This window comes from Mustela erminea, chromosome 19 (genome assembly GCF_009829155.1).
Source record: "Mustela erminea isolate mMusErm1 chromosome 19, mMusErm1.Pri, whole genome shotgun sequence".
Lineage (NCBI taxonomy): Eukaryota > Metazoa > Chordata > Mammalia > Carnivora > Mustelidae > Mustela > Mustela erminea.
Window position 1 is genome coordinate 1,219,705 of NC_045632.1, and position 27,641 is coordinate 1,247,345.

General features: G+C 36.3%; 1 protein-coding gene across 6 annotated transcripts; it reads right to left on the bottom strand.

Annotated features, from left to right (window-relative positions):
- Nucleotides 1–2,192: 2,192 nt before the first annotated feature.
- ZNF404 (zinc finger protein 404) lies at nt 2,193–27,285 on the bottom strand. 6 transcript variants are annotated; one of them, XM_032326597.1, is made up of 5 exons: nt 27,131–27,285; nt 26,297–26,859; nt 15,757–15,832; nt 12,377–12,503; nt 2,193–5,619 (listed from the first exon to the last, which is right to left on the bottom strand). In XM_032326597.1, the coding sequence occupies exons 3-5, from the start codon at nt 15,763–15,765 to the stop codon at nt 4,097–4,099; spliced, it is 1,659 nt and encodes a 552-aa protein (XP_032182488.1). In that variant the 5' UTR covers nt 15,766–15,832; nt 26,297–26,859; nt 27,131–27,285; the 3' UTR covers nt 2,193–4,096. The 6 variants fall into 6 exon arrangements, with proteins under 6 accessions (XP_032182488.1, XP_032182487.1, XP_032182486.1 ...); XM_032326596.1 differs by having other exon boundaries at nt 27,054–27,285; XM_032326595.1 differs by having other exon boundaries at nt 26,297–26,382; nt 26,619–27,285.
- Nucleotides 27,286–27,641: the final 356 nt, after the last annotated feature.

Consider the following 27,641-nt stretch of genomic DNA (forward strand, 5'->3'; position numbering starts at 1 on the left):
TTTAAAATTTAAATTCTGTATTTAAAATTTTGAGGAATCATCATATTGTTTAACACAGCAACTGTCCCATTTTACATTTCTACCAGCTGCACAATTTTATTGCTTTGGTAGGACTCCATTTCACTTCAACCACTGTACTGCATAGATCTTATTTTTGTATTATAGTATACGTGTCATGTATATGTTGTTTCTAGGGTCACCCATAAACACATCATTGACCTAGCTGATGTCAAGAACAGATGTGTTTATTTGGATATCTTATGAAGACAACATGAGTTACAGTGATGTGAAGGAAATAATAATTGGCAATTAAATATACTTATTACTTTAATTATAATTAAATTATTATTCTAGGTTAAATAAGTGTGTAGCAATTTTTAAACTTACAATGAAAGCTTACTAATGATTCATTGTCAAGTAGCAGCCAGTACTATGGCCAGAATAGTAAAAAATGTGAGACTAGAAGAAGTACAAATGCTAACTGCAATTTTCTGTAAATAGAACAAAATTAAAAAGCTGTTAGATAATGTAAAAAATCAAGTTAATAAAATAGAGAATATCGTGAGACATTTGCAGCAAATATATAACACATTTGATGAGAATTTTCCTTTTGATAACCAAAAAAGGATAAAATTAGTTGCCTGAGATCATAATTAAATGGGCAACCAAATTTTTAACTGACTTTGAAACAATCTGAGCTTATAACTTTGTGTAGCTATAAAATGGCTTTGTGTCTTGTACACACACAAAAATCAAATTTTATGTGGAAATATAGGAAGATAAATTATTACTGTAGTTAGGGGAGTTTTGTTATGATATTATGAAAAAATGCTAAAAATTATATTTTATAAAAAGTAAAAAAATTTAAGCCACTAGTCAACTGCCTGTAAAAGATCTTTCTAATAATATCAAAGATTAATTCAAAATTAGTAAAGCTACATATATTCTCTAGCTTTAGACAAGTTGTACGATAAAATATTTTCTACTTTACTCTGGGTACCTTCCAAATCAAATAGAAATGTTGTCAATCTGCAGCCTACAAAATCATATTCATAGCACAGATATCTTAAAATCTTTTATATATGTCAAAAAAGAATTTCAACTAGATATGAAAAAAATTTCTATTAAAATTAACAGCCGGGGCACCTGGGTGGCTCAGTGGGTTAAAGCCTCTGCCTTCAGCTCAGGTCATGATCCCAGAGTCCTGGGATAGAGCCCCACATTGGGCTCTCTGCTCTGCAGGGAGGTTGCCTCCTCCTCTCTCTCTGCCTGCCTCTCTGCCTACTTGTGATCTCTCTCTCTCTCTCTCAAATAAATAAATAAAATCTTAAAAAATAAATTAACCAGCCACACTAAGTTAAAAATGTGAATGCTGTGAATTTTAAAGAGCTTGATGTCTCCCTAACTGATTTGCTCCACAGTATGAAAAGTATGATGGTTTAGTATATACACGCAAATATTATGAATTACTGTTGCTTTATGGAACTGTTGAAAGAAACAGAGAAAAAATGAATTTATGTTTTTTGCCAGTGCTCATTGGTTGAATGGTTGAAGAGTTTACAAATTTTTTATAAAGATTTACTATATTTTGAATGCGAAGGCTTTCTTTAAGAAAAAGCTTGGCGAATATTTCATAATCAAGACCGCCAATATGACAGCATGATTTGTTTTCTCACCAGTATCACACTACATGTAAACAAACAAAATCTGGAATGCCAAGGAAAGGAAAAGCTGTTTTTATGACTAAGCTAAGAGGGTAGGAATATTTCTTGAAACTGATACTTTTCATAAGATAAAATAATTTTACTTATTTTTCTATCATTAATATATGAAAGATTTTCACTGGAATCAAAAGCATTGTCAAAAATACACATTGAAGAAATAGGAAACCTTAGTAAAGAAATAGAAACTATTAAAAAAGCACAAAATGAAGATAGAACTGAAAAGTACTATTAAACTTTTGATAGATAAACTTAATAGCATAATTGAGATAACAAGAAAAAGAATCAGTAAACTTGAAGATAGAGCAATAGAAATTACCCAATCTGAAAAAGAGAAAAAAAGGGGCGCCTGGGTGGCTCAGTGGGTTGAAGCCTCTGCTTTTGGCTCAGGTCGTGATCTCAGGGTCCCAGGATTGAGGTCCGAGTCTGGCCCTCTGCTCGGCAGGGAACCTGCCCCCCCCCCCACCTACTTGTGATATCTCTGTCAAATAAATAAAGTCTTTAAAAAAAGAGAGAGAAAAAAAAAGGTGAGAGATAACAGAGCCAGTGACTTGTGGGACAATATCAAAGATTTAACATAAGTATTTAGAATCCCAGAAGGAGAAGCATGGACAGGAAATAAATATCTGAATATGGACAAAAGTTTCTGAAATTTGGGGAAATGCGTAAGTGTATAGATTTCAGAGGCTCAGAGAACCCAAAACAGGAGTAACATAAAACCACATTTAAACCAGCATACTCAAATTGATGAAAACCACAGGTAATGAAAAATCTTGAAAGCATGCAGAGAGAAATGACACATACAGAGGGAAAGTAATTCAAATGACTTCTCATCATAACCTATGGAGGACAGAAGTCATTGTCTATCTTTTAAAAAATACACACAAACCCCAGAATTCTATAGCAAGAAAAACAATCTTTCAAGAATAAAGGGTAAAAGAAACTGAAAATTCACCTCCAGCAGATGTACACTCCAAGAAATGCTATATTAAGTTCTTCAAGCTAAAAGAAAATGATACCAGATGGAAATTCAGAAAATTAGGGATTGGGAAATCAGGAAGAGCACGGGAAAGGGCAAATATATGGGTAAATATAAAATAATATAAAATATTGGTAGTCAATACGTGAATCAAGAGATCAAACATAGTTTCACTTGTATGCCACCTGATATTTTATATTAAATATACCATATCTATGAAATAGTCATAAAAATATTTAATCTGAAAATCAAGCCTCTAGACATAAACTTCAGTTCACAATAGACACAAAGGATAGAGGAAGAAGTCAAGCCCATCTTGAGAAAAAGCAGGACAAATATGGAATTACAATATTATATAGGTTGCTTCTGAGGCTTCAAAAAATGTAAGGAGGTAGAGGATAAATTGTTGACCAATTTTTGTTAGACCCAATAAACCATAGTCATGTAAAACAAATTGGCTTAGTTTGGTTTTTGGACTTTAAAAAAGCTAGTACTTTTAGAAGATATTCTTTAACCAATTAGAGAAATTTGTAAATAGGCTGAAAACAATATAGGGTTATTATTAGTGTTTTTTTAGGTAACTGTAGTTTAATGGTCATCTAGAAGATTATCCTTAATTCTAAGAGTCGTATGTTGACTTTTTAGAGGTGAAGTGATATCTAAAACAGTCACTGAAAAATACAGCAAAATGATATATGGAAAATATATTCAACATTAATAAGAATTATATATATATATATACATATATATATATACATACACATCTGTATATATACATATTCATATTTACGAGAGAGAAATACCAGATATACTGAATCTAGGTGGAGGAAAAACAAACTTCATTGTAACACTGTTGTACTTTTTATGTAAATTTGAAAACTTTCAAAAACTCACTCAAAAAACTCAACCTAGTCTTGAGCTACCAGATTGTTAGTTTTTAATTTATTTCAATTGTAGGGCATGTGGAATGTATATTATCTGTATTGCAGAATTTACTGTAAGAAAGTTTCTTCAAACTACTCCAATTTTTCAACAGATGAACTCTCAATATTCTAAAGGCACAGGGTTTCTTATTATTATTCATCCTCAGGGGCTTGATCTTTGAATAAAAATGGGATTTTTGTCCAGAATTAATTATCTGAAGAAAATATGGATGAGCCGTGATACATTTTAAAAATATGCTTATAGGGTCTTTCTTCCACATGAATTTATGTATAGTAATAATAGTGATTATCATTTAAAAAGCCACAATACTTAGTAAGCAAATACCATGTGCCAGATGACCCCTAAGCATTTAAATTTTATGTTAAGTAATTTAATCTTTACCATAACATCACTAGGTGGTAGAATAGTGGTAACAGTAAAGGTGCCAAAGTTAAATGCTTTCTGACTCTCATTACCTCAGGAGTTTCTCACCACTATGAAATCTTTGATGTTGAGTAAGTTGATAGCAACGAGTAAAGGTCTTTCCACATTCCTTACATTTGTGTGGTTTCACACCAGTATGAATTCTCTGATGTTGAGTAAGTCGACCGCTGCGATTAAAGGCCTTACCACATTCTTTACATTCATAGGGTTTTTCACCGGTATGAATTCTCTTATGTTGAGAAAGACCTGAGATAGAACGAAAAGCCTTCTTACATTCCTTACATATATAAGGTTTCAAACCTGTATGAATTGTCTGATGATAAATCAGTTGAGAATTAAGTCTAAAGGTTTTTCCACATTCCTTACATTCAAAGGGTTTCTCCCCTGCATGAATTGACTGATGTGTTTTAAGGTCTCCAATACGGCTGAAGGCTTTCCCACATTGTTTACATTCATATGGTTTTAAATCAGTATGAATGATCTGATGTTGAATAAGGTATGAATGAAGCTTAAATGTCTTCCCACATTCTTTGCATTCATGTGGCTTCTCACCAGTATGAATTCTTTGATGTTGCGTAAGTTGAGAGCCTCTACAGAAGGCCTTCCCACAGTCCTTACAGTCATAGAGTTTCTCACTGCTATGAATTCTCTTATGTTTAAGAAGGCTTGAGCCCCTACTAAAGGCCTTCCCACATTCCTTACATTCATGAGGCTTCTCACCAGTATGACTTCTCTGATGTTCAATAAGTAGATAGCTGCGAACAAAGGCCTTTCCACATTGTTTACATTTATATGGTTTCTCACCAGAATGGATTTTCTTATGTTGATAAAGACTTGAACGATGACCAAAGGCCTTCCCACATTCCTTGCATATATAGGGTTTCACACCATGATGAATTTTCTGATGTAGGCACATATGTCGGTACAATCTAAAAGTTTCTCCACATTCCTTACATTCATAGGGTTTCAAACCAATATGTATTTTCTGATGTTCAGTAAGGTGAGAATAACGTCTAAAAGACTTCCCACATTGCTTACATTCATAGGGTTTTATACCAGTATGAATGATCTGATGTTGAATAAGCTGTGAATAAAACCTAAAGGCTTTCTCACATCCATTACATTCATAAGGTTTCAAATCAGTGTGAATTTTTTTATGTCTAACAAAATGCTGGAGAACTATAAAGGCTTTTCCACATTCCTTACATTCATAGGGTCTCACACCATTATGGTCTCTGAAATGTTCAGTAAGGTGTGAATATTTTCTAAAGTCCCTCCTACATTCCTTACATTCATAGGATTTCTCTTTAGTGTGAATTCTCTGGTGTAGAGGAAGAGATATATGTTTTATAAATGTCATTTGACTAAAACCTTCCATGTTAGGCCCCTGTTCTCTCCCAAATTCAATTCTGCACTGTGGGTCATTTCTCAAAGTAAACCTCATAAGGTTGAAGGTTTTATTTCTTTTCATTGTCTCCCGATGATATGAATTTACTTGATAACTGCTTTTTTCTGAAGATAACTTGTTGGTCTCAGTTGTAAAATCAAAGTCTGAAAGAAAACAAAATAAACAAATGCTATTTTACTGTACTGGGGATGAGGAGGAGCCTCCTAGAGTAAAAATAGTGACAAATTGAGAAGTATATTCACTAGAAGTAAAAGGGTCATAAAATCCTAAAATACTGTCAGGAATTTTTTTTATTCTTTAATTTTTAAAAAAGATTTTATTTATTTATTTGGCACAGAGATCACAAGTTGGCAGAGAGGCAGGCACAGAGAGAGAGAGGAGGAAGCAAGCTCCCTGCAGAGCAGAGAGCCTGATGTGGGGCTCAATCCCAGGACCCTGGGATCATGACCTGAGCCAAAGGGAGAGGCTTTAACCCACTGAGCCACCCAGGCGCCCCTCCTGTCATGAAATTTTTTTAAAAGATTTTATTTATTTATTTGACAGACAGAGATCACAAGTAGGCAGAGAGGCAGGGAGAGAGAGATGGAGAAGTAGGCTCCCTGCTGAGCAGAGAGCCCGATGCAGGACTCAATCCCAGGGCCCGGGATCATGACCTGAGCCGAACGAAGGGAGAGGCTTTAACCCACTGAGCCACCCAGGCACCCCTGTCGTGAAATTTTTAAAAGGCAAGAAGGACTCATAAAATTATGAAAGTTCTTATTGAGAACTATGAAGTTTGTGAACAGGCAAAGAGAAAAAGTCAGTAGTACTCATATTTAATGTGGACCAAAACTATAGAAGGAGTTTCTTATATACACTACCTTCTAGATATCTGCTAAGACTTAGTAAATCAGAATCTAGAGGAGTAGGTTCTGGTCATCTATATTTGTAACATTATCTATCAGATGGCTCTATGTAGTTTTTTCAATGGTTTGTCTTTATGTTAGAATAGAACCCTAAACACGTAATCATGAACAAAAAGGATCTATCTTTTTACACAAACTCATCTTGATCCCTTGGCATCTTTTGTTCCCTATATACTATCCCAATGAATCTCTTTAGCTACTAATACATACCATAACCTTTCCCATTTCCTGGGGCTTCTCACAGGTGCTCCACCTTTCAGAAAGCCTTTTACCTAGTGCCTTTAAATTACTATCTTTGGGTGCTGCAGATTAGAAATCACTTCTTCAGAAAGGCTGCCTCTGCTAAGTCTAAGTAAATTCGTATCCTTTATTCTATATTCCAACAGTTAATTTTTGCCTTCAAAATACTTTTCTCTATTACATATTTATTTTATCATTTATTTTACTATGTATTTTCTTCTTCTACTACTGCAAAACAAGTCCTTACCACAAGGTAAATATTAATTATAAGATAAAATGTTGAATTTAAAAAATTAACTTGGATGAAAGTAAAGGTAAATAAAAACAAAAATTAAGGCTACTGGGGAAGGCAGCTGAGTAAAATATCCATTTAGTTTCTGAAAATTATGTGACAGTTATCAATAATCTCTCCCTAACTAATCTCTCATACCATATTATAGTAAAAAATGTTTTCTTCTATCATTTACCTTAACGTTGAGAAATACAGACTTCCAAACCAGCTCAATCAAAAATATAAATGGAAATAGGTGACACCTGATCATTCTCCAATTGCTTATTACCTTATATTGATATGCATGTCTCTACCACCATTGTTCCATCTTCCCTGTGCTTAGTCATGATTGTTTTTTTGCTTTATCTCAATCAAGATAATCAGATAGTATATTACCTTCATCAGCAGAGTTTTAATATTATTCATCCATCCTACTGATGCTCACTGTTTTGTTTCTCTAATGACTTTCCCAAATTCTCCCTTCCATTCCTTTATAGCCAAGGCCAATTATTCTTGAATTTCACAGAAACTTATTTCAGGAATTGCAATAATTAATATAATTTTATAAGGCTTATGAAAAGCTATTAAATTAAACTGGAGGATGTTGGGAAAAAATAAAGTAAGTGCTATGGGAACAGCCTTTGGGGAAACCAAATACCTGGGATGCTGCAACAAAAGAAATGTTGAATAGAGGATAAAATTTGGCTATCGGGATAGTGAAGCAGTCTGAAGAACTCTAATGTGCTAACTGGGTCAAGTATGAGTTGAAGGCAAGTGGGATTCTTCTATGAATGAAGTACAATATGTTCAAAAAGCTGAAGTAAAGCAAACAATATTCTCTGAAATAATGAGAAATGGGAAGCAATACCCAAAAGCCAAACACTTTCTATTGATAAATAAAACTCAAAAACTACTATTAGTGAATGATAAATACAAACTGAAACCACAGAACTTCTTGAAAACAATGATAATAAAAAAAATAATACATCAGAATCTGTGGTCTTTAACTGTACAACTGAAAACTCATAGACTAAAAGGCTTATATCTAATGAAAAATTAAAGAATAAAAATGAACGAATATTAAATCCAAAATTAAGAAAAGAAAAAACGTAGAAAATGAATGATAAAGTCTGCTGAAGGAAAACAGAAAACGGAAAGCAATATAATAAAAACAAATTTTAAATAAAATTGTACAATTAACATGTGCAGACAAACCGGTAGACTACCTATTCAAGGAACAAAAGATAGGAGGAAAGTCTAAACACAATGACAGTAGGGAAACAATAATCAATAAGGAAACAGAGAATGTTTAAGAAACCCATTCAAGACAACTATGCAAATAAATTTGAGATGTACATGAAATGATGAATTTTTTGAAATATAGTTTCTAAAAACCAAACCCAGTTAAATTTACAAACTTGTTTCTAATAAATAAAATATGAAAAGAAAAAAAATAACTTCTCAATGAAGAAAACCAGCAGATACCACTTTACACAAGTTTTTAAGGTTAGCACCCCCTTGATGAATCACATTGATATCATGTGCCCCTGATATACAATGAGAAGGGTACTTCTCTGGTATTCTTCCCCCAAATCCATGATCTGAGTTTAATAATAAGAAAGCGCCAAACACACCAAAATTTGGAGGCACTCTACTAAATACCTGACCAAACAGTATCTTCAAAAGTATCAAGGTCAAAAAAGAGAAGGAAAAACAGAGACTGTCACATTTGGAGGAAACAAGGGACACAGGATGACTAAAAGTAATGTGGTATCCTGGATTGGATCCTGAAACAGAAAAAAAGACATTAGTGCAAACACTGGTGAAATCTAAATAAAATATTCAGTTTATAGTATTGTAAAATGTTAATTTGATAGTTTTCACAAATGTACCACAGTTATATAAGATGTTATCATTATGGGAATGATACACTGGAACTCTTTGTACCACTTCTGTAACTTTTGTGAATCTAAAATTCTTTCTTTTTTTTTTTAAATATATTTTTTATTTATTTGAGAGAGAGAGAGAGAGAGATCACAAGTAGGCAGAGAGGCAGGCAGAGAGAGAGGGGGAAGCAGCCTCCCTGCCAAGCAGAGAGCCCGACGTGGGGCTCGATCCCAGGACCCTGGGATCATGACCTGAGCTGAAGGCAGAGGCTATAACCCACTGAGCCACCCAGGTGCCCCTCTAAAATTATTTCAAATTAAAGTAAGACAATAACAGAAACAGATTCCAGAAGAGATGGGAAATCTAAATATACCAATTTCCACAGAATAATTTTAAAAATTGTATATTTATCCCACAAGAAGTGGTTTACAATTAGCTTTCCAGTTGTCCAGGTCTCTCCAAACCATTTCCCACTGATGTTAATGAGGGTGCTTTGGACAAATAGCTAATTCCTAGTCCAGGGCAGGGAGGATACAAGGTGATTCTAAGACCTCTTGTACTAAAGTGCAAAGAAGCTTTCAAAGACAGAGTTAATAATTTGTGCTTTTGGTCATGCAACATTAAGAGGGATCAAATTTGCCCTCCTACCTTAAATAACTAGAAAATTTAAAAAATGTATGAAACATCTTTCAAATATTGGAAAATAGATAGTGCAGGATAGAAATTTCCCAAGGGAAGGGAAACAAATGAAGTGTGACCTGCAAGTACCACAGTTGACTGTCTAAAGAGAATTTCCAGAACAAAGCATATGGAGGGGAAACTAAAATACTGCAGCTGTATCCCCGAGTTGAGAAGACAGAGTAGAGAATTAAGGGAAAGAACGAAGTGCAGAATTTGCAAGGCAGAGCACTAGAAAGGAGGGAGCTGCACAGAGAGATCTCTAGAGATCTGTAGAGGAAACCCCTTGATACTTGGCTGAATGTGAATCTAGACATCTGTGTGAGGAAACTAATGAAAACGAAGAATGTACTACTTGATAAGGAGTAGGCAGAACATCCCCCGGAAGTCACAAAGGGCAGGGGATAATTCTTGTTTTCACCAACCAGAGTGGAAAGGTCCCATAAGGCACAAGGCATCAAACATAGTCCCTAGAAGGATATTGCCTCAGTGGTGGGGTCAAGTTAGCACTAGACTGAAACGTATTCTGGACCCACCCTAACAAAGCTTTAAGGCAACTCATGAAAGTATTGACAGATTCCAAATTAAATAGCTACATCCAAGAACAAAGCCCTAGGATATTAAAAGAATTTTAGGAATCCAGCATCCCAACCCAGTAAACTTCACAATGTCTGGCATCTAATAAAAAATTATCAGGCATGCAAAATAGCTAGAAAGTATGACCTTTACTAGGAGAAAATTAATCAAAAGAAACACACCAAGGAATGATACAGATAATATAATTAGTAGATAAGGATACTGAAAGAGCTATTATAAGTATATTTCATGTTTTTATTTTAAAAATATTTATTTGAGACAGAGTGAGAGAGAGCATGAGTGGTGGGAGAATTAATTGGAGAGGGAGAGGCTGACTTCCCCACTGAGCAGGAAGCCTGAGGTGGGGCTCGATCCCAGGACCCTGGGATTATGACCTGCGCTGAAAGCAGACAGATGCTTAACCAACTGAGTCACGCAGGTGTGCTGTTTTGTTTTGTTTTGTTTTAGTGGAGTTTTTGTAGATTAAAATTTTTTAAATAATTTATTTCATTTGATTTCTCAAAGTTTTTGGCAAAACGTTTCTCAAAATATCATATTTTCAAGGCTTCATGGTTTTTGAAATGTGGTGAATTTTTTCCTTACATAATTTTTTTTTCTTGATTCATGTTGACAGAATTGCATCACTTGTATTCTTTCTTTGAGATAATGAAATTTATAGTTGTGACTTTCTCTTTTGCATGTTTGGCTTTTTATTTCATTAATTTCTGTTCTTGCCTTTATTATTTCCTTTCTTCTACTTTCTTTAAATCTGTTGTGCTCTTCTTTTCCTGGTATATCAAATAGATGATCTGCTTATTAATTTTCAACATTTCTTCTGGAATCCAAAGACCCACTGGGAGAGGAAGCTTGAAATCAAAAGAGATAAATAATAAGAGCCATGACAAAGTGGTGAATTGGCTCTGATGATTTACAAATTTTCCCCTGCAGAAACTTACTGATTCTGAGTGCAGCTAGCAGTAAAGGCAAAATTCCATATATATATGGAATTATAAAAAAATATATATATATATATGTATATGTACAGTAGCTGAGAATGACCAAAACTGAAAACCAGCAGTGACCCAGCTCAATCCCTAATTATATTATAGTGATCAGCCTGCCTCTCTACTGATTAATAGAGGAAAATGTAAATACTCTTGTGGAAGACACCATCATCTGGAAACCATTCAGTTCTTTTTTTAAAAAAGATTTTATTTATTTATTTATTTGAGAGATAGAGAGAGAGAGAGAAGGAGAAAAAGCAGGAAAAAGAATGGGGGGGGGTGGGCAAGGAGACTAAGTGGGGCTTGATCCCATGACCTGAGCTGAAACCAAGAGTCGGAGGCCCAACTGACTGGGCCACCCAAGTGTCTTCATTCAGTTCTATTGTACACAATATCCAGCATAGAATTACAATTACTAGTAACTTGAAGAGGAATTACCATATGACGAATAACCAGAGAAAAGAAGAAATATAAGCATACCCACAGATGAATAAACAGTAATGAAAAGAAAGTAAATAAACAATGAAGAATTGTAAAAGATAATTAGATGCTTTAAGACAAACTGAATTTCTAGAACTGAAAAAGACAACATATAATATGAAAAACCCGTCTTTAAGAGCAGACTCATCATAGCAGAATACAGGATAAGTGAGCTGAAATAGAGGTCAACAGAAGAGAGATAAAAGGAGATATACACATGATAGAACTGTAAGATACACTTGAAAGATCTAACATAGGTATAAATGGGAGTCCAGAAGAGATGAAAGAATAGTCAAGTATTTTCCAAGAACTGAAGGAAGATGTTCACTTCTTGGTAGAAACCCAAAAATCACTGCAAGCCAACATTTTCACTGCTATAAGTATAAAAATAATATTAAAAAGATAATGTTCTTGATTCATTCTACACTGTAAAATTTACCAAGGTTCGTTTGTATCAAAGAGAAAACCAGGACCCTGTGTTACCTGTTTTCATGTAGGTGGACCAGCAATTAAAATGGATATTTGTACATATTCTGAACATACACATAATATGAAATCTGTTTTCTTTGCTGTTGGTTATTCAGAAAAAGTCCTAGAATTTAAACCTTTATTTTAGAAAAAGAAGGAATTGCAGAATGGGGTAGAGGGAAGAAGGAAGGTAAATGAAAGAAAAGATTCAGGTGCTGAATGGAGATGCCCATTTCCATCTAACAAAGGTCCAACTAGGCCTTTGGGAATATGGAGAATATGAATATGGAGAAATTTATCTGGTTTCTCGGCAAAGACCATAAAATACACAGTGGAGAAAGCAGCTATTCCAGATAGCAGAGTCTATATGACTTCAAGCAGATGTCCTTACCCAGTGAGACCAAGTTAGTATAATTCTCCAACATCACATCTCTGTACAAATCCCTCTGATCAGAATTTAGGCATTCCCACTCCTCCTGAGAGAAGTCTATGGCAATATCACTGAATGTCAATGGCATCTGAAAAGACAAACCATGTATTATTGTTGTTCGTAACAGTAAAGAAAAAAATGTTCGAGAAGGATTGACTAAATTGCAGTAAGGGGACAATGTAGAAAAACAAGCTGAAGTTACAAGATCATGACACGATTAGATGAGAATAAATACATTAGCTTCTAAAATAGAGTGCCAACACAGTCTTGAAGGATCCTGTTGGAGTGCACAAAATTTCTTTAAAAATAAAGGAAAACTGAAATATCTAAATGTATGAAAATGAATAAAGTAAAGAGATTTCTCCAATTAAATGAAACAGTATATATAAGAACATTACCTTCCATGTACATGAATCACATACTACTAGTAAATACAAGTTCTTATGTTTTTCCTCTTCAAGGAATATATAAAAAGAATTGTGGGGCGCCTGGGTGGCTCAGTGGTTTGGGCTGCTGCCTTCGGCTCGGGTCATGATCTCAGGGTCCTGGGATCGAGCCCCGCATCGGGCTCTCTGCTCCGCAGGAAGCCTGCTTCCCTCTTTCTCTCTCTCTCTCTCTCTGCCTGCCTCTCTGCCTACTTGTGATCTCTGTCTGTCAAATAAGTAAATAAAATCTTTAAAAAAAAAAAAGAATTGTTCATTTTTCTCCAAAATGAATTACAAAATCTCTTAGAGTTAAGATGGAGTAACATGGATCAGATTTAACCTCCCATGTGAAATAACAAAGAACATGGACAAATTGTAGAAAACAATGGTTTTTGAGACAGAAAATATTGGGCAGTGATCCCCTGAGAGACAAATAACAAATGAAGTGAGCCCTATGATTGCCATGGCTTACTGCTAGGAGACAGTATTACTACACAATTATTAGAATGGCTAAAATTTAATAGGCTGACCATTTTAAGCACTGCTAGAGATGTGGGAAAAAATGGAACTCTCACACATTGATGGTGGAAATGTAAAGCAGTAAATCACTTTGAAAAATAGTTTATTGATTTCTTATTCCCTAGCCACTCCACTCCTAGTGTTTACCGAAGAGAAATGAAGGCATATGTCCACACAAAGATTTGTGCATGAAGCAGTTTTACTTGTAATATCAAAAAGTGGAAAGAACCCAAACATCCATGAACAGAGGAGTGGATATACAAATTTTTGTATATACTGAGAATACTAATATTAGAATAATAAATTTAGTATTAAAATTAGAATAACAAATAGAATACTAATCAGCACTTCAATGGAATGCACTACTACTATATGCAGCAATATGTATGAATCTCAAAATAAATATGCTGAATGAAATAAGATTAAAAAAACACATGAAGTGTGATTCCATTTATATAAAATTCTAGAACATGCAAATCAACCTATAGTGGCAGAAAGCAGAAGAGCAGTTGCCTAGGCATGAAGGACAACTTTGGGGGCAGGTAGGAAGGGGCTACAAAGGGGCATGAGAAAAATTTTGGAATGATGGAGATGTTCATTATCTTGGCTATGGTAATAGTTTCATGGATATATATAAGTCAAAATTTATTAAATTCTACACTTAAATATAAGCAATTTATTGTCAGTTATATTTCAACAAATCTGCTTTAAAAAGACAAGATACAGCAGCAGCAGCAAAGGCCACGGTCACCAAACTGTGGACAGAACCAAGATGCCCTTCAACAGACGAATGGATAAGGAAGATGTGGTCCATATACACTATGGTGTATTATGCCTCCATCAGAAAGGATGAATACCCAACTTTTGTAGCAACATGGACAGGACTGGAAGAGATTATGCTGAGTGAAATAAGTCAAGCAGAGAGAGTCAATTATCACATGGTTTCACTTATTTGTGGAGCATAACAAATAACATGGAGGACATGGGGAGTTAGAGAGGAGAAGGGAGTTGGGGGAAATCGGAAGGGGAGGTGAACCATGAGAGAATATGGACTCTGAAAAACAACCTGAGGGTCTTGAAGGGGCGGGGGGTGGGAGGTTGGGGGAACAAAGTGGTGGGTATTAGGGAGGGCACGGATTGCATGGAGCACTGGGTGTGGTGCAAAAACAATGAATATTGTTACACTGAAAAGAAATAAAAAAAAATACGGTGTATATCAAATAACTATGTGTATTGAAAGAATTGAGCTACAAAAAAAAGACAAGATACATACACTTAATTATATGTCAATTACACTTCAAAAAGTTGATAAAGTTTCTATCTTAGGAAATGGAGTTTGTGTAAAATTAAGAAATTTTATTAAGATAATATGGTCAGATAATACCTCATAAGCACTTCCTTTATTCTCACAAGTTAATGTTCTCATTTATTCCTTCTTACAGACATTAGATTTAATCTTCCTTAAAGTATTAAGATAATTAATAATATTAAAATAATACTAAATTTTTAAGTATTATACTATTATGATATTTAGGTTGGACACAAATACTAACCTCTTCCTCACTGTTCAGTATCATCTACCACTTGTAGTTCTAGATGATCTTCCTTTCTGCAATCCCTTACTGAACTCCTGTTCCTAGTTAGAACACACTAATGTAGGATGATCAGAACAACACTGATTTACTCAAGACCAGCAATTTCTCTTTCAATACAAAATTCTCAGTGATTTCCGTAGCTGGGGCCCTGATGTCTATCTGTCTGTCTGTCTGTGTCAGCGGCACCAATACCATTTCTACCCAAACCTAAAAGCTTTTCAAAGCTGAGTTCTCATCTCACACCCGAGTCTGAGACCATTCATAGCCCAATTATCCCTTATCTTCCTGGAAAACTGAGAAAGTTTTCTCTCCTGTGGTCAAATAGGGCCTTATTTTATTTTATTTTTCATGGGGGAAGCAGAAGTAGAGGGAGAGAGAGAGAATCCATGCTGGGTGTGGAGCTCAACATGGGGCTTGATGTCATGATCTTGAGATCATGACCTGAGCTGAAATCAAGAGTTAGATGCTTAACCAACTGAGCCACACAGATGCCCCAGGACCATTATTTCTATATCATAAATCCACAAACCTGACAAGGGAAGCTCAAATATTTCCTTCAAGGTACTTCACTCTTGCACTGCTCCAACAGTGCTCTTGAGAAAAGACTGAACATATAGAAGATGAATAATTGAAAATCAGAAAAAAGGGAGCAGAGGAGGACACCATCCTCTCTAAGGTGAGAAACCATGAAATAGAGTCAGAGATACAGCCTTCCTAGGTAGGAGGTATGGGGATAAAGAATGAAAGTTTTACATGAGTTAAACATCATAGTATTTCAGGAGGGAGACAGGCATCCACTTACCTGCGCCATGGTTTTCAAACTGCTGATCTTCCTCAGGTTTCCTCTATTAGAGAATCTAATTGCAGAGAAGCTAGAGCTGGGAGAGGAAAAAGAGGCCTTGAGATCTGTTTTATCTTAGAACTCCAAAAATTATTTAAGGTTATATAGCCTTTCTTTTTTCCTCTTTTTTTAAAAGATTTTATTTATTTATTTGAGAGAGAGATCACAAGTACACAGAGAAGCAGGGAGAGAGAGAGGGGGAACAGGCTCCCTGCTGAGCAGAGAGCCCAACTCAGGGCTCGATCCCAGGACCCTGAGATCATGACCTGATCCAAAGACAGAGGCTTAACCCACTGAGCCACCCAGGTGCCCCTCTTCTTTCCTCTTTTTTCCTGCTTTCCACTGTCCTTGCCCACTCTCCACCCTCCCAAACACATGAACACATGTCAGGGGATATGAGAAGTTCAGACAAAGTCAAGCCCTTCCCTGTACCTACAGATACAAAGCACACAAGAGTGGATAAAGAACAGAGACATTATTGCACCAAAGCTAGATCCAGACACCCACACTGCCTAATTTCTCATACTTATCAGGCCAGCTGAACCCAGCCTAGGTTGTTCAGTAATACTAAGTAGCTTCTCATCCAGGCCTATCTTCTACAGTAAAGAGCATGCCACACAACACAAACTTCAACAACCTTCATGTCTTTGGGATGGACCTGGACATGAAATCTTTTGCACCAGGTAAAAGAAAGCAGTAGAGATGAACGTGGAAATCTTGACCACTATAAAAATGCCTTCCCATCTGAAGCCTTTCCCTTAAGCCAGAACTATCACTCTCAAGATCCTCTGTGATAACCAACCTGGATTTCCCTATCAGGATCTACTTTGCTGGCATGAGTCATTGCCTGTGCCCCCAGCAACCAACCCACCAGTACCCACTAGAGAGAAGTGAACTCATGCTTAACACATAGATTTTTGCAACCTGCTATGTGATGGGTAGTCTATACATATTGACATTTAATTCCATAATGTAGTTATTATCTCAATTCAACAGATGAAAAAATGAAAGTTCAAAGAATTAAAGAAATTTCCTTGGGGCGCCTGGGTGGCTCAGTGGGTTAAGCCGCTGCCTTCGGCTCAGGTCATGATCTCAGGGTCCTGGGATCGAGTCCCGCATCGGGCTCTCTGCTCAGCAGGGAGCCTGCTTCCTTCTCTCTCTCTCTGCCTGCCTCTCAGTGTACTTGTAATTTCTCTATGTCAAATAAATAAATAAAATCTTTAAAAAAAAAAAGAAATTTCCTCGTATCACAAACAATAAGTAGAAGTGATGTGTTTTGAATCACATTCCTATAGTTATAAGGCCAACTTATTTTTCCAACTATTGCCTTTTAAACCTAGATTTTTTGTTCTCTTGTGTGAAACCTTAGAACAGATATTACCTAACAAAAGATTTACTGAAGAGATGTTTTTAAGCAACAAGGTACTATCACTTATAGGTATTCAATTTTCAGACTTTAAAGGCTGATCATGCACCACACAGAGTAAGGTTATAGGGAAAGGAGCATTGTTACGTTGTCCTGTAGACTTGTGAAAACTTAGAGCAGTTGTGACATGTAAGCATAATTCTTTTTTTTTTAAGATTTTATTTATTTATTTGACAGAGAGAGATCACAAGTAGGCAGAGAGGCAGACGGTGGTGGGGGGGACCAGGCTCCCTGCCAAGCAGAGAGCCTGATGCGGGGCTCGATCCCAGGACCCTGGGATCATGATCTGAGCCGAAGGCAGAGGCTTTAACCCACTGAGCCACCCAGGCACCCCTGTAAGCATAATTCTACGTAAGAATTTAACCATGAAAGGTCATATCTGAATCTACATCCAAAGGAAATACCCAGAAAATGCACCTAGAGATATAGAAAGAAATATGATAGCTACTAGTTAATTAAAAAAAAAAAACAGAGAGAAATCTAAAGGTACTAAGTCTAAAGGCACTGAGATGAGTGGCTGATTAAATAAACTATAGTGCACTCACACAATGGAAAATGAAGTAGACTCTGAAGATGATTGTACAGACCATTGGTTCTCAATAGGGGAACATTCAGCAGTGTCTGAAGACATATTTGGTTGTCATAATGTGCATACAGGTGACATTGTTTCTATTAGATAGAGAACCAGCGATGCTGCTAAACATCTCATAATTCACAGGAAAGCCCCCTACAACAAAGAATCATCTGGCCAAAAATATCAACGACAAGAAGTTTGAAAAACCCTGAAGTAAACTCATTAAAGAAAGATAACATTATCCAGAATCTGTATATTATCCACAATGCCACCATACAATAACAATTACTAAACATGCAAAGAAACAGGAAAGAGTTTACTGATAATCAAGAGAAAACATCTCAGTAGAAACAGACCCAGGGATGACCTACATAGTGGAACTAGTAGACAAGGACTTGAAAACATTATGATTATGATGCTAAAAAAAAAATAGAGGAAAACATGGGCAAAATGGGTTCAGTTTTTTTTAAAGATTTTATTTATTTATTTGACAGATCACAAGTAGGCAGACAGGCAGGCAGAGAGAGAAGGGGCAGCAGGCTCCCCACTGAGCAGAGAGCCCGATGTGGGGCTCAATCCCAGGATGCTGGGACCATGACCTGAGCTGAAGGCAGAGGCTTTAACCCACTGAGCCACCCAGGCACCCCAAAATAGGTTGAGTTGATAGAGCATGCAACTACTGAGCTCAGGGTTGTTAGTTAAAGCCTCATGTTGGGTACAGAGATTACTTAGAAAAGGTGGGGGGCACCTGGCTGGCTCAGTCAGAATGCAAAATGAAGCATATCAATAGATATTTAGGATCTTAAAGATTCATATGAACACTTTATAATTATAAAAATATAATACCAAAAGTTAAGAATGCATTGCGTAGGGGTGCCTGGGTGGCTCAGTGGGTTAAAGTCTCTGACCTTGGCTCAGGTCATGATCCCAGGGTCCTACGATTGAAGCCCCGCATCGGGCTTTCTTCTCAGCAGGAAGCCTACCTCTCCCTCTCTCTCTGCCTGCCTCTCTGCCTACTTGTGATCTCTCTCTGTCAAATAAATAAATAAAATCTTTAAAAAAAAGAATGCACTGGGTGGTCAATGTAAAGTCAAATTAATGATAATCTTACAAAGAGAGAAAAAAGGGAAAGAACAAAAGAAATATAGGAGACAGTGAAACGATGAAATTGAACACCTAAAAAATAGGACAGAAAATTTATTTGAAGAAATAATGGACAAAAACATCACAAATCTCATGAAATGTTTTGATACATAAAATAAAAAACTCATCAAACCTAACCAGATAAAAGAAGGAAATCCATACCTAGGCACAGCATCACCAAACTGTTGAAAAACAGAGTTTACAAATACATCATAATAGTATGTAGTTTTAAAAAAAGGATATCAGTTATAAGAAAACAACAATAAGAAAAAGAGTTTGGGCTCCTGGGTGGCTCAGTTGGTTCAGCAACTGCCTTTGGCTTGGGTTGTGATCCCAGAGTCCTGGAGTCTAGTTCCGCATGGAGCTCCCTGCTTCACAGGGAGTCTGCTTCTCCCTCTGACCCTCTCCCCTCTCATGCTCTCTCTCACCATCTCTCAAATAAATAATATTTTTTTTAAAAAAGAAAAAGAGTTCATTTCTCAATAGAAATTGTAGTGGCTTGAAGAATGGAATTATATCTTCAAAGTACTGAGAGAAAAAAATGACAACTGTGAATTTTATACCTGGAGAAAATATCTTTCATAAATGAAAGTGAATGAAAGATATTTTCTAACAAAAGCTTAGAGAATTTCTTACTAACAGATCTACAATACAAGAAATATTAAAGGACAGCAGTCAGGCTAAAGGCAAATAATTGCAGGTGAAAGCATGAACATGCAAAAAGCTATGATATAGAAAATATATGACTAACATGACTAAACAAATGCTGTTTAAAGCAACAAAAACAACAATGCTTGTGTGGCTTGTAATACAGGAAGAAGAAATGACAATACCAGCATAAATGGAGTTAAACTATTAATAAGTTTTACATTATTTGATATGTAGTAAAAGACTTAATTTAAGGGAGACTGTCTTAAAATGCATTCTATAATAGCTCAGTTAACTACTAAAAGAATTACACAAAAAATGTACAACAGAAAAACCTAATAGAAGAGATAAAATGAAATAATAAAACACCTGATTAATACTAAAGGATACAGGAAAAGAGAAATAAAGAAAATAAAGAAAGGATAAACAGAATATATTGCAAGATGACAGATTTAAACCAACTGTATCAATAATTGTAGTAAAATGTAGATGTACTAAACATTGCAGTTAAAATCTAAGATTGTCAGATTAAATTCAAAAGAAAACCAGAATCAATTATGCTGCTTATAAGAAACATACTTTAAACACAAAGACAAATATATTAGACAGTAACAAGAAAAATATTAGTATGAGTATATTAATAACAGATACAATAGGCTTTAATGCAAGATGTATTAAAAGTAATAGAGACATGTCATACAATTCAAGAAGAATGTAACGGTCATCCTACACTTCTTATGTATCTAATAACATAGCTTTAAAATATAGAAAGCAAAAGTCAACAGAATTAAAGGACAGACAAAGTTATAACTGGATTTTGAGAGTTTAATACCCTCCATTTGGTAACCAATAACAGGAAGAGAAAAAAAAATCACCAGGGCCATAGAAGTTTAATAGGATTAATCAAACTGACCTAATTGAACATTATACTCCCAAACTACAGATTATACATTGTTTTCAAATGCTCACAATATATTTATCAGAATGTTCTGGGCTGTAAAACAAGCATCTATAAATTTCAGATGATTAATATAAAAAATGCATATATTCTGAAGCCCTCAGAATTAACTTAGAACTTAAAAACAGGTATTTCTGAAATGTTTCCAAATATAAAAAGTTCACTTCTACACAAGTATAGGTCAAAAACCAGATCATAATATGGAAACCAGAAAATATTGTGAGTTGAATGATCATGAAAGTATGACACAATAAATCTTCTGCAATGCAATCAAACTGATGCTTACAAAGACATTTTTAGCTTTAAATATTTTTTTTCTTTTTGTAAGTGCTGCAGATAAATGCCATTCATTGTTCAATCTCCATCATAGTTGTTAGGTGTTATACTGACATAGCAAATAAACTAGTAGTGAAATTATGATAGGAATCCTTTGTCAAATTATGTCAATACCCATCACCCAGTCACTGAACAATACAACAAAAACTTATGATGTATTATCTTTTGGCTAACTTAACATAATGAAAAAAAATAAATAAAAATAAGTAAATTAGTTAAAAATTATGTCAATGCTAAATAAATTTGGAATTTATTTTCTCCCAGTAGATAGCATGAGTGTAGTAATCGTCTTCTTATTTTCTTCTTTCTTTTAAATATTCTTTGACCTACTTCATCCAAACATAAATGTATGTATTATTAAAGTAGTAAGGTTAAAAATCAGTGATCTACCTTTGGATGCTAGAAAAAGAAAGGCAAATTTAGTCTATGGAAAGTAGAGCATACTAAAAGAAACCAGTGACATAAAAACCCCAGATATATAAAAAGAAAAATCAATAAAGCCAAAAACGATTTCATTGAAGAGATAAAATTGATATATCTCTAGCTATACTAGTCAAGAAAATAAATGCCAATATCAAGAATATGAAAGGAGATATCACTACATATATTATAGACATTAAATTGGTAACAGAATCTCACAACTTTATGACAATAAGCTTGAAAAACATAGATGATAGTTTTAAATTCCTTGAAAACACAATTCTACTAAACTGATATGAGAAATGGAAAATCTGAATATTGTTATATTTACAAAAGAAATGAAATCTTTATTAAGAAACTCCCCATAAAGTATCACGCCTAAAGGCTTCAGTGGCAAATCCTTCCAAACATTTAAAGAATTAAAAATACAAGTTAAACTCAGTATCTTCTAGAAAACAGAAAAAAAGTGGACCATGTCATGAAGCATACCATGGTATCAAAACCTGACCGGGACATTAATTACAGGAAAAGAAAAATACAGTGCATCTCTCATGAACACAGATGTAAGCATATTAAACCAAATATTAGCAAGGATATTAAACCAAATATTGCAGGTGTTATAGAAAGTAAGAGAAATTTAGTCTAGAAATATAAAGGTCATTTAATTTTCAAAAAATCAATCAACATAACTGTCCAACCTTAAATTAAAAAAGAGAAAGCCATTCATAGATTTCATTAGATGCAGAAACTGATAATATTCAACCACAGTTCATGACAAAAATTCTCAGCAAACTAGGAAAAGAGAGAAGCTTCCTTAATTTGATAAAAGGGATCTACAGAATAAAACTACATCTATAATTATATGAGAGGTGAAATGTGGATCATTTCCTTCTGAGTTCAGGAACAAGGCAAGGTTGTCCATTCTTACCTCTTCTACTAAATTTTATACTGTAAGACCTATCCACTACCATAAAGAAAAAAATGAAATGAAAGGTATGAAGGTTGTAAAAAAAGGAAGTAAAACCAACTTTATTTGCAGATTACATGATTTTGTACATTGAAAAAAATTTCAGTTCTACAAACTATTAGAATAAATGAATTTATTAGCAAGATTATTGAATAAAAGGTCAAAGTATCAAACAAATATCTGTATCAAAGCAAAGTTACTGGAAAATGAAATTTTAAAATCCTAACAGTTTTTTAAAAAATCTAAAAAAGTATAACACTTTGGAATAAATCTAACAAAAGAGGCACAAGACTTTTAGACTAAAAACATCAAAACATTAAGTGACTAAAGAAGAATTAAATAAATGGAAACATAGTCTATGTTCATGAATTGGAAGACTGTTTTAACTATCAATTTCTCTCTAAATTGATCTATTGATTTGATGCATCTCTAACATTATCAGTGGGGAGTTTGGGGGGTATTTTTTTTTTTTAGAAAATTAGAATTAACTTGTTCTATAATTACATGGAAATGCAAAGAACCTAGAAGAGTCAGGGCAATTCTGAAGAACAAAGTTGTCAAAAATCACATTAGATATCAAGACATGATATAAAGCTACTGTACTTAAAACAGTGATACTGACACATGACTGACAAATAGACCAACAGAATAGAGAGCATAGAAAGAGACTTGCAGAGACACCTGGGTGTCTCAGTTGGTTAAGCAGCTGCCTTCAGCTCAGGTCATGATCCCAGCGTCCTGGGATGGAGTCCCACATCGGGCTCCTCACTCGGCAGGGAGCCTGCTTCTCCCTCTGCCTCTGCCTGCCACTCTGCCTGCCTGTGCTCGCTCTCTCTCCCTCTCTCTCTCTGACAAATAAATAAAATCTTAAAAAAAAAAAGAAAGAGACTTGCACATATATAGCCACAGTTTTCACACACACACACAAAATCTGACTGCAATTTATAGCAGAAAGTATAGTCAGTCTTTTTCAACAAAAGATATTTGAGCAATTGGGTTTCTGTGTCCAAAAACTGATTTTGACTCTGATCCCACTACATACACAGATAAAAATCCAAGATGGATCACATACCTAAATTTGAAAACTGAAACAATAAACTTGGAAGAAGAAACAGAAAAATATCTTCATGATCATGGATGTGCACAATTTTCCTTTTTGGGGTTTAATTTTTTTAAATATTTTATTTATTTATTTGATAGAGAGAGATCACAAGTAGGCAGAGAGGCAGGCAGAGGGAGAGGGAAGAAGCAGGCTCCCTGCCGAGCAGAGAGCCCTATGCGGGGCTCGATCCCAGGACCCTGAGATCATGACCTGAGCCAAAGGCAGAGGCTTTAACCCACTGAGCCACCCAGGCGCCCCATTGGGTTTAATTTTATTTTCACTTATTTTAGACTTAGAGAAAAGTTGCAAGAAGAGTGCAGAGAGTTCTTTTTACCCCTCGCCGTAATGTTAGCTCTTACATAGGACAAAGATCAAAACCAGGAAATTAACATTGGTACAATACTATGGATGGCAGATCTTATTCAAATATCACCAGGTTTTCACACTAATATCCTATTCTTTTTTTTTTAAAAAAAGATTTTATTTATTTATTTGACAGAGAGAGATCACAAGTAGGCAGAGAGGCAGGCAGAGAGAGAGAGGAGGAAGCAGGCTCCCCGCCGAGCAGAGAGCCCGATGCGGGACTCGATCCCAGGACTCTGAGATCATGACCTGAGCCGAAGGCAGCGGCTTAACCCACTGAGCCACCCAGGCACCCTAATATCCTATTCTTTTCCAGGATTCTATACATGATCCCACACTTCATTTAGCTGTTATTTCTCCTTAGTCTCTTCCAAACTCCACAGTCTTCTTATGGTATTATTTTCAACTGCTGCCCTAACGAATTACCACAAATTTAGCTTAAAACAACACATATTTATCATCTCACAATTTCTGTGGACCCAGAGTCTGCACACAGTTTAGCTGGCTGCTCTCCTTAGGCTGATCTCATAAACTGTAAACAAGGTGTAGGCTGGGCTGTGTTTTCATTCAGAGGTTCAGCTGGTGAAGAATCCACTTCAGAGTTCATTCAGATTGCTGGCAGAATTCATTTCTTTGCAGCAATGGTACCAGGGCCCCTTTTTGGTGGCTGTCCACTGGTGGACACCCTCAGGTCCTGGATGCCACCTGCAGTTTCTGGCAACATGGGCTTCTCCAGCATTGCCACTTACTTCATCAAGCCCACAAAGATAGTCTCTAGCTCTAGTCTGCTATAATGGGGTCTTACATGACAAAGCAGAACCACAACAGTGACATACCATTTCTTTTACTATATAAAATAGCCTTATCACAGAAGTGACATCCCCCTCATCCTCGCCATTTTCTATTGCTTAAAAGCAAGTAACAGGTTCTCCTTACACTCCAGGGTTGGGGGTTATACAGTGGCACAGACACCAGCAGGCAGCAATCAGATGGTCACTATAAAGTCTGTCCTCCAGACCCATCTTCATGCCTTTTTATTTTGGAGGAGTACCATCATTTATTTTGTCAACTATCCTCCCACTTGGATTTTCTAATATTTTTGTAACTGGGATTTGGTTGCACATTTTTGGCAGTACCACAGTGGTGTTGTGTCCTTGCCTTTGCATCAAAAGACAGGGCTCATGGCAGCAATGTCTTACTACTGGTGATGTTAACCTTGATGGGTTGATTCAACTTCTTTCTGCGGGGTTTCTCTACTGTAAACTTACTACGTTTCCCTTTGTAGTTAATAAGTGTCTTGGATAGTGGGAAATATTATAACACTATGCAAATCCTTTTTCTCATCAGATTTTCACCCACTGATTTTAGCATCTATCAGTCAATTGCATCTGAAAGAACTATTACTGTGGTGTTTGCCTAAATGGTCACTTTCTGTGTTCCTTTGTCCTTCTACCTTTACTAACTGGAATTCTACCAGAAGGAAGAGCTATCCCTCCTTCCCCAGGAAAAGATGTTTTAAACAGAATATGCAATACTACAAAAGAAAAAGGTTGGTAAATAGCTTCATTAAAATTAAGAACTTCTCTTTGTTATATCATTAAGAAAGTAAGAAGCAATCGGCTAATGAAAGATATTCTTTGTCTCCTTCTCTCTTTACACACACAGACTCAGACACACACATACACAGAGGTATACAAATATATTTACAAACACTCACAAAGGACTTGTATTCAAAATATACATAAAATTCCTACAAATCAATATGAAAATGACAAAAAAAGACTAAAAATTGCTAAAAGATTTGAATAGACACTTCATAAGGGTATATCAAATGGGCAGTATCATATGAAAAGATGCTTATATCACTACTTATCAGAAAAATATAAATTAGAATCACAATGAAATACTACTACACACACATCAGAATGACTAAAATTAAAATGATTAACAATAGCAAGGGATGGCCAGGTTGAGAAGTAACTATATCTTGGGGTGGAGCACAAATTAAGTCAACCACTTCCACCCCTAAGTATATATCCAGGGAAAACATGAACATACATGCCCACAAAAAAACGTGTACAAGAGTGTTCATAGAAGGTGACATCTCACATCTTCTATCTTATTCCTATTCTGATTTCACTTCCTTCAGGGATAACAAGTCATCTGAGGAGAGCAACTATGTCTTTTTGTCACTGTATGCCAGTGAGGTCAAGCATATTGATATATTGTAAATATCTGGTATCTGTTTTAAATTTCAAAACTAGAAATTTATCCTTAGGGAATGACTGCAAAAGGACATAAAGATCTATGCATAATGATGTTCGTTATAAAATAATTTAGTTGGTAGTTAAAAATTAAGAAACATAATAGCTAACAGTAGGCAACAGGTTAAATAAATTAAGGAGAAAAGAGCTTGGGGCCCCTGAGAAGGGTGATCCATCCGCATGGTCTCACACACAATTCACAGATACGTCACTATTAGGCAGGACATTTTAGCAGAAGGAAAAGAAAGGGTCCCATATCTTCAAGTGTATTTAATGAATAACGAGGAAACACAAACTCACCTGAACTTTATCTTTTAGATGTGTAACAAAAATTCTTTTTTCTCTCTGTATCCATTATTTTTTTTTTTTTTAAGACACAGGCAGCACTGGGAAAAGAGAAGGCAATCATGAAACATCAGGATTTTCTTGGATAGCACAGTAACTTAGAAAACATCATCCATGACCACCCTCTCAACCAGAAGAGGAGTAGAGAGGATACTGGAATAGTGTTGTCCTTCCCAGTATGTGGAGGCCAGGGTCACTGATGTCCAGGGAGAAATCGGTCCCTAATTCACAGTAGGTTCTTGGGGCCAAAGTTCTGGAAATTCTGTGGTTATGAAACCTTTAGAAGCTTCCAAGGGGGAACCTTCCAGGAGGGAATCCTACTCCTGGGACCTCATCAGGTCTTCCCAGAAGCCTGCCTTGGGGCCGAATGCAGCTTCAACATATCTCAAGATCAAGTCTGTGTCATCTTGCTATGCTTCTCCGTTCTTCCATTCTAAGGCTCAGCATCTGACTTCCCTCTTTTATCCGCGACAGGCCCCAAGGGGCTGTGAGGGGACGGGGTGGAGGATCCGCGGAGCCTAGACCCAGGAGTTACAATGACAACCCACACGGCCACACAGCCGCTTACCCATAAGCCACGAAGTTAAATAAGCACAATCAAGTATCTGACCTACAAGCGCAGACGCCGCCATGGAGACACACTGTCCCAGTGTCACACACATACACAGACTCACACACGTTTCTCATAGGCACACAAATCTCTACTGCTCACGCAGACACAAGCCTGAGACTCGGGGCTCCACACGCCCTGTCAGTTCCCAGACTGTCCTCGCCTGGAGAGCCTCTCACCCCCTCCAAGGATCCCCGTCCCGCTCTGGTCAGAAACTGTGGATGCCTCCGCTGATTTTTTAACTATGAATAGGTCCTACTCACCACGTAGGGACCACAGCTGCTCCGACACCGGAAAAGGACCCAGGGCTTGAGGGGGAATGAGATCCCGGTGGCTTCTGGGAAATGCAGTCCTTCTGGCTGGGAGCCCGAGCTTCGGGCGCGTGTGCTCCGAGTGCGCAGGAGCTGGTGCGTGTGGCGGCGCGCGGCGGCGAGGAGCGGAGCTGTGGAGGACCGTAGTCTTCGGTGTTACAGCACGGGTGAGGGCGGCGAGTGGAGTGTGAGTCCAGGCTGTAGAAAACGGAGCAAGGGCAGAGGACTCCAGAGCTTCGACCCTGCATACGGGACGTGGATGTAGCTGGCTCTTGAGTACGGAGCTTCCGCGGGAGAGAGCTCTGTGAGGGGACCAGAACTTTGTCTTTCGCGCCCGGGTCTGTCTTTCGCGCCCGGGGTAGCACCAGCGCCTGAAGTG

Coding starts and splice junctions, on each gene's coding strand:
- ZNF404 (XM_032326597.1), bottom strand. Junction 5,620..12,376: donor TACTAACTTGGTCTCACTGG/GTAAGGACATCT, acceptor GTTTTCTTTCAG/ACTTTGATTTTACAACTGAG.